This window comes from Esox lucius, chromosome 12 (genome assembly GCF_011004845.1).
Source record: "Esox lucius isolate fEsoLuc1 chromosome 12, fEsoLuc1.pri, whole genome shotgun sequence".
NCBI lineage: Eukaryota > Metazoa > Chordata > Actinopteri > Esociformes > Esocidae > Esox > Esox lucius.
Window position 1 is genome coordinate 15,487,705 of NC_047580.1, and position 15,696 is coordinate 15,503,400.

General features: G+C 38.3%; 1 protein-coding gene across 4 annotated transcripts; it reads right to left on the bottom strand.

Annotated features, from left to right (window-relative positions):
• Nucleotides 1–1,504: 1,504 nt before the first annotated feature.
• On the bottom strand, nucleotides 1,505–15,566 carry foxp3b (forkhead box P3b). Of its 4 annotated transcripts, none has more exons than XM_010875639.4 (13): nucleotides 15,519–15,566; nucleotides 14,941–15,000; nucleotides 9,142–9,317; nucleotides 8,803–8,883; nucleotides 8,504–8,633; nucleotides 7,772–7,952; nucleotides 7,496–7,583; nucleotides 7,290–7,364; nucleotides 6,647–6,797; nucleotides 5,297–5,373; nucleotides 4,557–4,658; nucleotides 4,346–4,467; nucleotides 1,505–4,118 (listed from the first exon to the last, which is right to left on the bottom strand). In XM_010875639.4, the coding sequence occupies exons 3-13, from the start codon at nucleotides 9,307–9,309 to the stop codon at nucleotides 4,061–4,063; spliced, it is 1,233 nt and encodes a 410-aa protein (XP_010873941.2). In that variant the 5' UTR covers nucleotides 9,310–9,317; nucleotides 14,941–15,000; nucleotides 15,519–15,566; the 3' UTR covers nucleotides 1,505–4,060. The 4 variants fall into 4 exon arrangements, with proteins under 4 accessions (XP_010873941.2, XP_010873942.2, XP_010873943.2 ...); XM_010875640.4 differs by having other exon boundaries at nucleotides 6,647–6,794; nucleotides 7,496–7,586; XM_010875641.4 differs by having other exon boundaries at nucleotides 1,505–3,974; nucleotides 7,496–7,586.
• Nucleotides 15,567–15,696: the final 130 nt, after the last annotated feature.

The window sequence follows — 15,696 nt, forward strand, 5'->3', positions numbered from 1 at the left end:
TCTGCGAGCTATCAGGTTTGTGGATGTAAGATTGTCAGTGAGAGATAAGACACAGACACATTACAGACTTGACACTAAATATGGGGGAAATGGGTATTGGGAAATGTCAAAAAATGTCTGTTTTTGAAAAGAGAGAACAAAGAACATGCAAAGACACCTACTCATGGAAATATTGAGATTTTGCAGTGCTTGGGTATATTTTCACTATATACCCAAGCATTTAATACAGGAATAAGACAAAGATCTAAGTTAGATTGGGTTGTTGTGACTGGGTTTGGGTGCCACAGTCCTTGTTATTCAAAATCAGTGGGGGGTAGACTTTTATGTGCTCACTTCAGGTTAGGATCACAATCCTCTAAGGTCAGATGAACTTGTATTTTTAATTGGTGAAATTAAATATTTAAAGGATTGCTAGCTTATTATACACCCTACCAAAACTTTGAGTTTAATAACATTATTTAAATGTAAATCTGAATTATCATGTGAATTTGGGATCATTGTCGTATTTATGTTGCTGTTGCCTGTGGTATGGAGTGGCGATGTATCATGCCGAGGTACAAAAAGTAGAAATATGCAATATCCTCATTTGCATTTTGGCTTTATTCTACACACTGGCTATTATCTCAATGAGATATGCCATTAAGAAAGACCAAATTAGGTTAATCCCGATTGCTCAAATCCAAGTCTAGTCATGAGCCCTGTGGTTAAGCCTTGTCCAAATCCACGTCAGTGACAGCAATGGTCGGGTCATGAATCAAGTCACAAGTTTCTATGGATGAATGCCTGCGCTCAAGTTTTGGTCAATTCTGGGTCACTGGGTCCACATCAATGCAAAATAATATTTACACAGTGAAACCGAGAGTAATGGCAAGATGATCTTCTTAACTATTTCATTGCTATGCCAATTTTGTTTATTTTTATATGTCGCAAAAAGTTTTAATATAGGCTATTGTCAGTGCTAAATGGGTACCAGGCCTTTATTCATACTATCGAACAAAACATTTTAGTTGCATAAAAAGTTGTCACCAAAACTGGGACAGTAGTTTGGCAGAATGAATACACCCCATGCCCAGGCTGTTATGGAACTGAACAATATGTAGCCTAAACAAATGTGACAGAACTCTGACAGGTGTGAGGGGTTTACCACGACATATTCAGTGATGTACTGTAACTCAGCATTGTGAATCCATCTTTTGGACCATTAACACAAATTAACAAATATCGAAAACCGTAGCAATGAATATGTAATTTTGCAATTTTTTGAGAGTCATGCCTTTTTACACATTGCTAAGATATTTGGTATTCAAATACCTGTAAAATTAATCATACAGTTTATATCACATGACTTAGGACACGTAAATATGTGACAGTCAAATTTGTATAATGTTTTACATTACATTAGGGTACATTACAATGCAGTACTAAAATGTATAATATGTTACAATTTTGCAAAAGGAATGTTACAAATTCTACTAAAATATCTTACGAATTGAGATAGATTTAAGGTTAGACTTAAGGTTAGGTATCAAAGTACTAGGGTTAAGGTGAGGGTTAGAAAGCAACAACAGAACCTCTCCATGGATTAGAATATGTTAATATTGGAGTAAAGGTTAAAGGTGTTTCTGCCCATCCACCAACCCTGAACACAATGCCCTTCTTAGTGCAGTCAGAGTACAAATATCATGCACGTTTCCTATGCAAAACAACGTGTATATAAGTCTAAGTTATAACAGCACACGTGTCAGCAAGCTTCTAGAGCTACTCAGTCAGTTGTCTAAGTTCAACCCACAGGTGTTTAATTAATTGGCTGTCTATTTCACAAAGTAGTGGCCAGCACATAATTGATCAGTCTTGTGGGCCCTCTTTCTAAGGAGTACTCTTCGTGAACTGATGACAACTTTGATGGATTTGTCTTGGCTAATGGAGATAGCTGAGCAGCAGTTGTTGTTTCCTCATCATCCTTGAACCATTGTTTTGTGAAAAATCACATAGAATGAACTTGCTAGCTAGTTCACATTAGCAAAGAATCACCTATCATGTGATTGCAGTTTAATCAATAAAGTCCCGGGAATGTTCAAGCCTGCACAAGTGGCCAGTATTCAATGTGTCTGAGCCACTGGGCACCCCGATAGCTACACCACAGGATTATAGCAAGTGTAGCATAATGTTTGTCATAAAAAATCAGATGGTTACTTTTTTTTCAAGGGACATAAGATATGTATCACATGAAAACACATGAATCGGTGAATGCAATCAATACTGGTGTGCACATGAACAAGCTTAATGGACATAAATATGTACGAACCCATATGGATATATCAGAATATCCATACATCATAAATCCATGGGAAAAAACTATTGCTCCGTAATCTGATAAGGTGGGCTTTTGCATATCTATAAATGAAAGGGGTCCCCAAAAGGAAATACAATTAGAGGTTATTTTTATTTGTGGCCTGTTATTGTAAATGCTGACTCCATAAAACATATATTGTGGCAGAGACACCTGTTTGATGGCCAGGAACAATGGAAAACATAAAGTAGGTAATGAGCACCTGCACAGACATTTTAAAGGTGCCACTTGTTACAGAAATAATAGACCTGGGAAATGTATTTGGTCCCTCTGAGGTGTGCCAGGGGCAAGGAGCCATGATATAGTCTCATATTTTAAATACTTTAACCTGTATCATGCATTTCCATGCACTTTTCTTTTGCAATATAGATATAAAAACTGGAAACCCGTTTCTAGGGAAAGCCAAATTCATAAATATTGACAACTGTCAGCTATGTTAAAAATTTGACTCAGAAGTAAAATTTCAAAACACAGTAGAGATTTTTAGGAATTTCTTTGAACTACTGTATAGACACAGTGTAGCTACATTCTCTAGGGAATGTATGCACATCCCTACACATTCTTCTTCACAGTGGTAGAAATCAGTCAGGGCTAGAAAATGAACCTTAAAAAGGTTTAGGATGATGAAATTGCCTCAAGGGGAAACTCATCCAACATTGGGATGCCGGGAAGATGAAGCAATTTGACTGCTCATTTTGGAGGTGCCCTTCCTATGGCTCAGGACAGTGAGAACACCACTCAGGTAGGGATGCAGGGCTTGAGTACATTGAAGAGTATGGTGACATGGAAGTGCTTGAGATAAAAAAAAAGAGGATATATTGGAAGTGAATCCTTCCCTTTAGATGGGAATGGACCACATTTGCTAGAAGCTCATTCATCACTTAGGGCATGCCATCTCACACCTTGTTTAGTGCAAATCATTGTTTGTTTTGCCACCAAACCCTTGCAACTCATCCAGAATGGTGCAGTTAAACTGGTGTTTAACATGACCAAATTCCCCCTTTTGCTGATGAACAATTAAGGTGAATATATTTGACTACTACTGAGTTGTGTGGTTGTTCCACCCAGCTGTCTTAAATGTTTGCCCTAACTGTCAGTCACTGTGTCTGCTAAATGACAAAAATGTAAATATAAATCATAAATCTTTATGGGAAATTCAAACAGTAAAGATCAAAAGCTAGATACATCCCTTTTGCAATAAACTATACAGAACTGATGCTTTTCACTATAACAATAAGAAAGTGACAGATAAGTAGTTAAGTGAGGAAATGTTTTTGTGATGACTGCAACAGATGATCCATTTGGAGATAAGCAAATATGAATTTAATAACAGGGTATGTCTATCTCATTTTACAAAATGTAAAAACTGGATTAGCTAGCAATGTAGCGTTGCAAAAAGTACAATAAATTACCCTTTTTTTCCTGTGTTTTTATTTACAAAATACCCCCCCTCCCATATTGTAAAATGTATGGACATTCCAGACTTGCACACCTCTTCATGATCAGAGACTATGTTGTAGCACCATCTGCTGCTGAACAAAGGTGATGTTTACTGTTGATACTGTAGAGCAGGACAGGTCAACACTCCTCCTGGAGAGCTAATATGCAGGCTATTGCTCCAGCCCTGTTATAAAATACCAGAATCGGTTAAAGGTCCTGGTGACTTTGTTTTCCAGTAGTTTTTCACTCACTGAAGGGATGTTTATTTATTCAAGGTCCCTCTGGACGATATAAGGAGTAGGGGGCCAGCCATTTCACATGATGATCCCTGAAAAAGTAGTTCATTCTTTTATAATTTAATTTAAAAAGAAAACATACAAAATAACACATGCCTGTGTTAATGTGTTGTTTAACAGGGCCACAATGGAAAAATACTTTTTTGTTGTGTTTATCGGGTGTTTTAATTTTTAAATTAATCAAATTTTAAAGGATAGATGGGTAGAGGCTAAATTAAGAAAGCACACCCAGAGCACATCCACAGCACAAATACTGTACCTGTGGTATTTTTGTCCTTTTCTCCTTTGATATTCCAGTTCATCCACCGTCCAGACGGCCCCCTTTCCTCCCTCCACTCGCACAAAACATTTGTGTAGGCTAAGATTATGACGTACAGCGTTCTGTTGAGGGAAATTAATACAGCTTGGGTTTGGATTTCAAGAGACAATATTGCTCAAAACTGAACATAATAATCAAAGGAAATCCTGACCTTCCATGTTGCCGTGTTGTGTCGGAAGTAGAAGAACATGGTGGTGAACCAGTTGTAGATGTCATTCAGAGAGCGCTGCTTGTCCGGAGACTCCAGTATAGACTGCAGACAGAAATGGTGGACCTTAACAATAGGCTTAAACAATTAAAATGTCTCACATAACATCAAAAGTAGTCCTGCTACACATTTAGTCTGGTACAATTAATATTCTATTAATGTCTTGGTTGGACAGAAAAGTAGAATAACGATGTGTTGCAGTTCAACAAAGATATGTGAAGCAAACTGAATGAGTTGCTTATTGCCGTAGACACCTGTTGAATAGGCCTAGCACCCCATTAGTTCTACCAAGAATAAATCATGAATAATAATGCGTTACGTTTTCAAAATAGAACATATTTCTCTCACAGGAAAATCCTATTCTCACAATTGAAAACAATACCATGCCTCCTCATGCTGTTGATTGACATTACCTGCAGACTCTGAAAACGTTGCCTACAGCTATCCTTGGAGCCCATTTTGTTTTCACTTAGTTGGCGCATTTTACCATCTGACACTTCCAGGGCTTCAATGGAAAAGTTCATGAACTTATTTTACCAATGGTTGCAGTATCTTGCTACTGTAGCTTGGATAGGTAGTGGCTCAATTTCATAGGCACTCTCAATAGTCACCCTTTTCTTTACTCAAGTGCTCATTTACACAAATGTTTAGTGAGACTTTGAAGTCTAAATCAGACCACTCACCCATCTTATTAGACAAGCGTAGGTGAATGGAGGCCTGATGTTGTTGTATTTGTAACACTCAACACTCGGGACAAGATCTGTGTGATAGACAATGAAAACAATCATGCTGGGTTAGTGAGGAAAGGGCTTAGTGTGGAGAGGTGGTAGTTGGGACAGGGGTTAGTGGGGAGAGGGGGTAGTTGGGACAGGGGTTAGTGGGGAGAGGGGAAAGTTGGGACAGGGATTAGTGGGGAGAGTGGTAATGGGGACAGGAGTTAGTGGGGAGAGAGTTTAGTGGAGACAGGGGTTAGCGGGGAGAGGATGTAGTGGGGACAGGGTTGAGTGGGTAGAGGGGGTAATTGGGAAAGGGGTTAGTAAGGAGAGGGTTTAGTGGGGACATGGGGTAGTGTGGACAGGCGTTAGTGGGGAGAAGTTTTAGAGGGTAGATGGGTTAGTGGGGACAGGGGTTTGTGGAGGGAGTGGATGGTGGGGACAGTGATTAGTGGGGACAGGGTTTAGTGGGGACAGCGGGTAGTGGGGTTAGTGGGGACAGGGGTTAGTGGGGAGAGGGTTTGGTGGGCAGAGGGGGTAGTTGGGACAGGGGTTAGTGGGGAGAGGGGGCAGTTGGGACGGGTTAGTGGGGTGAGGGGGAAGTTGGGACAGAGTTTGTGGGGAGAGGGGGTAGTGGGGAAAGGATTTAGTGGGGAGAGAGTTTAGTGGAGACGGGGTTAGTGGGGAGAGGATGTAGTGGGCACAGGGTTGAGTGGGAAGAGGGGGTAGTTGGGAGAGGGGTTACTAAGGAGAGGGTTTAGTGGGGACAGGGGGTAGTGGGGAGAGGGGTTAGTAAGGAGAGGGTTTAGTGGGGAGATGGGGTAGTGTAGACAGGCGTTAGTGGGGAGAAGTTTTAGAGGGTAGATGGGTTAGTGGGGACAGGGGTTTGTGGAGGGAGTGGATGGTGGGGACAGGGATTAGTGAGGACAGGGTTTAGTTGGGACGGGTTAGTGGGGAGAGGGGGAAGTTGGGACAGGGGTTAGTGGGGAGAGGGGGTAGTGGGGACAGGAGTTAGTGGGGAGAGGGAGTAGTGTGGACAGGGTTTAGTAGTGACAGGGGGTAGTGGGGCCAGGGGTTAGTGGGGAGACGGTTAAGTAGTGACAGGGAGTAGTAGGGAGAGGGGTAGTGGGGAGACGGTTTTGTGGGGAGAGGGGTTAGTGGGGAAAGAGTTTAGTGGGGACGGGTTTGTGGGGTGAAGGTTTAGTGGGGACAGGGGTTTGTGGGGTGAGGGTTTAGTGGGGACGGGTTTGTGGGGTGAGGGTTTAGTGGGGACAGGGGTTTGTGGGGTGAGGGTTTAGTGGGGACAGGGGTTAGTGTTACCTGGCAGTACGTGTGGGTGAGTGGCAGCATGCCAATACCCGGGCTGTGCTAGCTCTTCCTGCTCCTTAGTGGCGTCGCGTGCTGCTCCATCTGCATTTTGGGGCAGGACAAGTGCCAGGCTCTTGTTGTAGGGCCAATCTGAACATGCCTTCTAACAGGGAGAGTCATCCAACAACATATACATTCAACATGGACAGGTTGGGTACACAGAAATGTCTTAAAAAGTGGATGGTTATTGGCAATGGTGTTGCCAGTTTATTGTTCACCTGAGGCCATTAATGGGTCATTTCACCAATTTTATTGCCTTTTGGTAATGTGGTTGCAAATAAAATAATGCTTCACTCATTTTAACTGCCACTACAACCACAATTTCAACCTAATAAAAACATGACTATAGTGGTGACTACTTAGTGCCAAATAAAGCGACAGGAGGAGGATTTCAAAGTTTAATTTATGTTCTGTTTAATATAGCAGACCACATGGATAATATGGATAATTTATATAAATAAAGGCTTTCTACAGTGCCAAAACATAGCATTTTAACCATTCCTCAACCCTGTGTCAATATTGAGAACATTCTAACCAATTTTTTTTAATCCAAAGCATTATTTTCAAGGAACAATCCAAGCATTGGATAAATTACCAAGTCAGTCAACTTGTGCTCAGATAGGTGCAGATGGAGTTGCATTGCAAGGAGTTTCTCTTTTTCCACCGTCAGCTAAAAAAGAGAGATTTTTTTTTAACATTTCTAACATTCAACCCTCGTAGGATATGGAACTTGAACTTTATTTGTTGTCAGAATTTACACGTTTTTCTGTAAAATGGTTATTTCTAACTACAGAAGCAAACCTGGTTCTCCAAGAACTGCACAATGTCTTGTTGAGCACGCCACTGCGCAATGCTGTAGCCTCCATGGTCAAGGTCAGAGTGGAGCTGTCTGCTGCATAAAGGTCATCAAAGTCTATTAAGAACACCACCACAACTGCCACACACTGACCAATGAAAAATATGATGCTTGTGACTTACTTCAAAAAAGCTGGAAATTCTTGAAATACCACCCATTTCTTATGTAGGTTCTATATACGCCACACACACACAGATTCTCACAGACCACCCATAACTTACTTGTGATGCCTAGTGATGATGGAGCTTTGCTTAGGACTGGTTCCCCTAAGGGGAGAGGGGTGACGAGTGGGCTCAGGAGAGAGCCCAGGGTGAGGGGGTGAAGACGATCCCTGAATCCCTGTGTCCACCTCCACCTTACACAGTGTGGTGGGTGGAGCAGAACTGGCCTCTGTATATGGTGCTGGAGAAGGAGAAGTTATTAATATATATAAACAAAGAAACACTTTCACTGAATTGAATTTAATATATGTAACAAAACCATGTTTAAGCCACCAGTGTTTCTGTTTAAAAGTACAACTCTATATCTGCATTATCTGTTTTTGGTGAATACTTCGTTATTCACAATGAGGAACATTGCATTGCATTGCATTTTTGCCATTTAAAATAAATTGAAAACTACAATGTTTTTTCTGCCTAATGATAAAATGTGTGGAACAGCAGGATATTTGAAAGCTGCAAAATGTTCAAGAGGTGGGGATTTAACATTTGGTTCATTCTGCTATGCCCTGCAGAATTCATAGCAAAACTCATTGTATGCTTCCTTTACATCAGCCAAAGGATCTCATTAGGGAGTCCCTGATGTATTCATATCACGAAAGGGGTCCCAGCCCCCAAAAAGTAATGGACAGTGTTCCTAGGTTTTTCTCCATAAAGAGATGTTTAGTTACGTCTCCTCTTAAATTTCAGTTGTGTGTTTAAGGATGTTGTAGTTTCCGTCAGAACCGAGCATACCATGGTGTCGTACATAGCCAGCCTGGGCAGCCTGGAGACCCTGACGTAGAACCGAGGGTCTGGGCTGGCTCAACTGGGGACGCCGAGACACCCGTTGCAGAAATGGTCTCAATTCCCCCTCACTGGAACACTGGGACAAACACTCACAATTTAAGTACCACCCTTTTGCCAGCAGGGAGTGCTCTGAACAAACACCAGCTACTTTGCCATGCTAATATCAATGAAACCGAACAACTAAAGTATATTAAAGGTTAGAAGAGGGCATTAAATTATTTTATAACAAGACTGGAAGGCCCAACCTGTTGTAAAAGTATTCCCTGGAGCTGAGATGAGGAGGGCACGAGGGGACCTCCATGTCTCGTTGTCAGTGGGAAGCCCATCTATGAAAAATCATTCCATGTAAAGAAAATACTGGCAACTTAGAAACATTTGCCAGTTTATCAATTATTTAACAAATCCTATTGAAAAAAATATTTCCTATGTATGTAAACACATTTTTTATTGATATTTTTGCACACAAAAAAAAATGACTTCCTATCATGCAATCATCCCTTTTGTGTGGAAAGTCTGTCCCATATTATCATTGAAACAGTTCAACCAGTGAAACAGTTCAACCAGTGAAACAGTTCAACCAGTACCTGCGTAACAGAGTTGCGTGTGTGGAGCTGAGGGGGGACAGAATCACTGGGCTGGGTACGTGGGTCTGCTGCCTCAATGTCTTCACCCCGCCGCTCGCGCTGTTGCTGCTGCTGTCGCCCACTGTTCAGCCGCCCCCTCTTCAGCCTGTCACTCTCAGTCTGTTCCATCACTTGGCCTAGTGCAGAAGGGTGAAAACAAATGGTTAAGTGCAAGTTACACCGAGGAATGCAGGGGAGGATGAAGTTTGGCTCTCACACTGCAAATGGTTAAACAACAAACAGCTCCAAACAAATTGTTCGTATTTGTTTGTTATTGTATAACCATTTTGTTGCTTAGTATGATGTGTTGTGTGCCAATACACTTGTTTTGTGTTGCCTTTTTGAAATTGTGCATATTCCACCCTATTTATTCACACAAAACAAAAAGCACAACCCTCTGATGTTGCAAATGCAGAAATGTTTTTACATAATTTATTTGAAAAATAATGATCATTATAACAATAGAATAGAAAAGAGAGAAAGTGAGATACAATATAAATTATAGGGTACAATTTAAATGTTAGACAGAGAAAGTAAGATGGGGTTTACAATATAAATGTTAGACAGAGAAAGTGAGATTTGGTGACAACATAAATGTTAGACAGAGAAAGTGAGATGAGGTGACAATATAAATGTTAGACAGAGAAAGTGATATTTGGTGACAATATAAATGTTAAACAGGGAAAGTGAGATGGGGTGACAACATAAATGTTAGACAGAGAAAGTGAGATGGGGTGACAATATAAATGTTAGACAGAGAAAGCAAGATGGACAGTACAATATAAATGTTAGACACAGAAAGCAAGATGGAGGGTACAACATAAATGTTGGACAGAGAAAGTGAGATGGGATGACAATATAAATGTTGGACAGAGAATGTGAGATGGAGGGTACAATATAAATGTTAGACCGAGAAAGTGAGATGGGGTTTACAATATAAATGTTAGACAGAGAAAGTGAGATTGGGGGTAACAATACAAATGTTAGACAGCAACACGTTTGGAGGCGTGGAGTCTTCTGTTCCCTGATCAGACGTAATGAAAGGAGGAAGAGTTCAAACAGTCTGGGCTGAGAGATTGTGTGGTTGTGCACAGGTGCAACCTTTGACTACACAGACAGTGGGGGGTTCAAAGATGGGGCTGATATAGCAGCAGGTATCTGTAAGAGGGAAGGGAAAAGGGTGCTCCATTTTTTTTTACTCCACTTGTGTTCATCAAACAGGGTGGCGTTTCATAGTACTTTTTTAGTCATTTTAACCATACTGTTTTACATTACTGTTTCCGTGACATTCACCTTGTATTTTGTAGCAAATCATGTGGTATCAAAGGGGAACCAATTGAGCGTAGTCTAGTTGACATTTGCTGTCACAATGTGTCTAATGTTAAAGCTGTTAAAACCTTTAAAGAAACAAATAATTTAAGGTACAATGTAAATACTTAAACATTTTGTCATTTCGGTGCGGTACAATAACATGATACCCAGGAAGCAATAGAAGCTCCCACATAGAACTATGAACTCTATGCCTTAAATCTGTGAGTCCATGGGCAACCACTGTTTACAGTACATTTGCAAATGCATGCTCGCAACCCAGGAAGAGGAAACAGGAATTCAGTAGAAAGAGAAAGTACTAAAGCGCTTTGTGGCTTTTCACTTTTATCTCCACTTTACCAGAAAAACTAAACATGTTTCCTTTGCAGATAACTCAAATCAAAGCAAAATATTTGTTGAAATGCATGGAGAGGATTGAATCAACAAGTCACATAAAACAGACATTAAATGAATAAGCATATCTTTTGATTAACACTTGCAACACATCTCTCAACTGAGGGAATTTACATTTGGTATGCAGTGCAGTGGGTGGTACTGTGTTGAGTAGGTTTGATTATCAAAATGCCATATTTGCAATCAACTATATATGGAAAGTTAAGCATCACAATCATAACAAAACCTTTTTTTCAGTGAGTTTTCATTACTCACTACGCTTCCATATTTTAAATATCTGTGTGGTGTTTACACTTTGGAAGGAACCTGTGGGTGAAACTAGTTTGTAGATTTGCTTAATTTGGTTTAACAAACGTAACAAACAACATAACAAACGTAATTTTGCAGTGGCCATCTCAGTATTAGGATTCATTTGCAATATGTGGTTTGAAAATGATAGTGTATGGAGAAAACATATTTACAATATGTCCTCCAACTTCAAACATTTTAGATAAAGGCTCAGTGCCAGCATTCCTGCAGGGTAATCATTTTGAATCCTGCCTTTTTCAAAGAACAAAGTAAAATATTATTTTCCCAAAATTGGAACATGCAATTTAGCTCAGTATTTCAATTTTTTATTTAACAAAGTCCTTTTTTTATTTTTATACAAATGTCCTTACCGCACTGTACTGTATAAGTACAGGAATTATTACTTTTAATATTAGATACACAATACAACATTTTAGACCATCATTAAAAAATATATATTATCTATGAGATATGCCTTTGGCAAACACCTAAATATTACATACAATAATAATACATCCTTATTTATTTACAAATATATTTTCTTCTGATTCAAATGTTCTGTCATTCAATATAAAGTAAACATAGCATAGACAAATAGATTAGAGTATACTGGAGTTTTGATTTCAACATCATTGAATTAATCAAAATGGCAAATTCAGCAAGAAATCAAACTTTCATTATTTTCTTCATATACCAGTTTAAAAATCACACTGCACTGAGAAAAGTGTTCATTTATTTTCAGTTGATATTACAAAGTCCAAGATGTTACTTGAACATGAATGTTATGTCCAGCTACTGATCCAAACTGAGAGCATTAACTACATGATTACCCATTTGGAATGATTGGAGCAGCCACATCAAGTGAGAGGGGTAAATGCAGGAGTGAACAAATCCTAAATGCTACAATCACATCATACTGAATGATCCATGGATAACCATAGTCATTACATCACTTTTAACTACAGTGTATTAATTCTATAACATACATTAGAAAATATTTCTACATTCCTTTATCTATTTTTTTGGATCATCCTGATCAGATGTTTTGATTAGTTAAAGTTAACATATCCATTTGAATAAAAATCTTCCATTTGAATAAAAACCTTCCTGGAATATTTTGGGGATCCATTATATGAATGTTCTGATTGTACTAAATGCATTAGTATAATTCATTAATATTTTTTACAATGACTGCAAAACGACAAAAGGGAAAAATGCTATCTATCTGGTTTTCTAAAATGTATTTTATAGTTCAAAAGTAACACACTTGAAAGAGTAAAGTATAACAGTGAAAACCCTTCAACAACATGGCTAGACCAGCCCTGCATATGCATAACCAGACATGATCATGACTCAAGTTAAATTACCAAAACCTAGTGGGAATCAGGTACACTGTGTAGAATCCTGCATTAAACGTTTACGAGACTGAATTTAAACCCCTGACATGACTTGTCTCCTCCTATCCTTCCCTTACTGAACAACACTGGAATAGTATTTACTAGTCCAGGGTGGTTTAGGATGGGAATGATAATGCTGCGAATGTCTAAAGCGAGTATGAGAAGATTACAAGTCAATGGAGAATATCTTAGAGACTCACAATTTTGTAGAAAACAATATTTAAAACATTACCATAAAACATCAAATGCACATTTCTTCTGGTCATGTTTGCGTGTATTTAGGCTAGTAGTACAGTAAAAATAATTGTAAATATGCCCCTTTAATTTAAGGATAGGTTAAAACGCACACAAAACACTCCGGCACATGTTCGTAGACAGAAGTTAGCAGTTTTACCTGGGAAATTGGCATTAGGTTGTTAGTTTTCATGCATTTGTGTGGCAAGTAGCCTTGCGATGATGAGCCAGGAACCAAAAAGTTAGAATCTCTGAGCCATCAGGGTGAAAACAAATGTTGGTTTGTTAATACTTATTGCTCCCTGGGTACCCAGTGTGCCAACTCAATTTGGAGCTGTTGGATTTAAAGCTGGAATTACATTTTGGTTGGTATATATTGTTCAGCTAACAACTAAAAGAATTGTATCCCTAATCAAATTTTGACCTGAATCAAAAAATGTGATTTCTGACAAATTTTGACAACAATTCTGTCAAATAAAAAGTCAAATCTAGTACATTTTTAGTTAGTTTGATTCATATTTGTATTTATCTTTCAAATAAATACTATCTTAGTGGAAACGAAAAAATATTGCTACCTAAGTAAAACACACTACAACCTATTTCATTTAGAGCATTTACATTTTTCCAAAAATAATACATAGGCCTTCATATCCAAGAATTTGGACTTAGTGGAAGCACCATTAGCAGCAAATACAGGGAATGATTTAATACCCCAACCTTATTCAACTTTTAGGGCAACAAATCCATAGTTGTTGTGAAAACGTATCAAAATTAGTTAATTTGGTTGGAAATTGAAGTTTAATAACATTTTTATGCCCATTTAAATCATGAATGAGACTGGTCAATCTGGAGTGTCTTTAGCCTTTAAATAAATATGAATTGTCCAATTAATTCATTAATATTGTCTTCTGTGCTGATGTAGTATTCGTTTATATTTCTTTTGATCTAGACTTATTTCCCTATCTTTGCCGGTGACATGCATACCCATTACATGATGCTTTCAGCACGATTGTTGGAAATTCAGACTCTGTGAGGTTATCTCCAAACCGTACTTGAAAGGTCAGTATTAATTCTGAAAACTGGTTTGATTTTGTATGTATTTTAAATTTTTTAAAACTTTGTCAGAAAGGCCAGTTTGTTAATATTATGAAGTTAGTGAATATTATGGTGTTGATCCACGTGCAGGTTACACAGCTTAGCCAATGAACAATAATTAACTTTTTTATGATCTGTAGTCTCCTGGTGAAGTTCTTAGTATCATAGTGATGGGTGATATGATACACCATCTTGAATTCCCATACTTCAAGCAAACAGAAGTAATTGGAATTATTTTCGTAACCTCCCCTTAACTCTACCTCCCCTTTACTGAAAAAGAAATAAATCTATATCAATGTTTAAAATTTGCTGTACATTGTCTCTGTAACTATGATGTTACAGAGACAAAGGAAGTTACTCTCAAATCTAGAGAACTACCACACTGGTAAACAGATATGTTATACTGAAATATAGGGCAACACAACTTTCAACAGGTATCATCATAAAAATATAATAATATCCTTAAATAATAATATACAGTAAACATTAAGTATGATGCTAATGAAACATGAATCCATCATCAGTTCAACATGTCATGCATATTTAGGTCTTGGATCTAAAACAAAATTCAATTGTTCTCATTTATTTTCTTGAACATACTTAACTCAAATGCATCCACCCCAGCTAGTGTGTCATTTTGTAATAAGACATATCAGGGCACAACACATGTTCTTATCAATCTTCTGATATATGCCTACAATCTCTCATCTGTTTCCCCACTGATGTAGAGTATTGATATTTTTAACCTTTCAGAATATCCATGATCAATAAACTAACCTAAACGATCACACACCAAACCTACAAACAATCCACCATTACAGATAACGCCATAACCTGATTCCACGCTCTTGAGTTTTGCGTATCATTTGAAACTCTATAGCCTTCCACCACAAATTGGGAGACAAAAGCTAACTGAATGATCTCCTATCAGATACACATTATGGTTTAAAACAAATATTCAAGTTGAAAACGTAGAAGTACATTGATAAAATGTAAAGGTCACATGGCAAAGCAGAGTTCTTACCTTACACCTTCAGTCTCTCCTGCTAGCTGTCTGTCTTCCTGTTCTTAGCAGGATAAGACGCTACACAACAAAAAAAGCAAAGAAATGTGTCATAAAGGGGGAGTAGTATTCCAGAAGTGATGTTTGAAGTCTATTACCTTTTAAACAACATACACAACCACACTACTAGCAATGTTTACAATTAAAGTAAAAAAATGGTTAAGGTAGGAGCAAAGAAATGTTGAAAATTGACATTAGGTTATTGAAACATGTTGATACATTTCCAAATGCCTAACAAAATTATATTTCTGTCATGCTATTACGGTATCTTCATATTTTAATTTAACTCACAACAACAATTTGAAGGCAAATAAACCAAAACCTAATCTGCATACATTTTCTTGTCCAATGTATCTTATCCATTGATGCTAATCTCCTCTAATAGTATCTTTTTTAGTTTTTCCAACACTGAGGTAACTTTTACAACAGCTACATTTGAAAATTCTTTATACAGACAAAACATAATCATATGGTCTTTTATTATTCACTCTCAACATAATAGACAATGACACATCATGACCTCTCAATGCAATACTCACCTGAAAATGCCAGAAGCAACGTGTGAGAGAACAGCCGTGTGAAATGTGTGTTGCGGAATCTAGTCTGTATTTATACCTGTCAGTTAGTGTCGATAAGAAACCCTGTCTCCAAAAAAAGTTTGAGACTGCCATCAAAATGGAAATGCACTACGAAACTAGTACAGGCTTAACACAATAA

Bases quoted from the DNA above. Each gene is read 5' to 3' on its own strand.
- foxp3b (XM_010875638.4), bottom strand. From the start codon at position 9,309: ATGGAACAGACTGAGAGTGACAGGCTGAAGAGGGGGCGGCTGAACAGT. The intron at 7,587-7,771 runs GTAAGTTATGGG...ACCTTTATGCAG, and splicing joins ATCATCACTAGGCATCACAA to CAGACAGCTCCACTCTGACC. The intron at 4,659-5,296 runs GTGAGTGGTCTG...TTCTGTCTGCAG, and splicing joins ACGCTTGTCTAATAAGATGG to TCTATACTGGAGTCTCCGGA.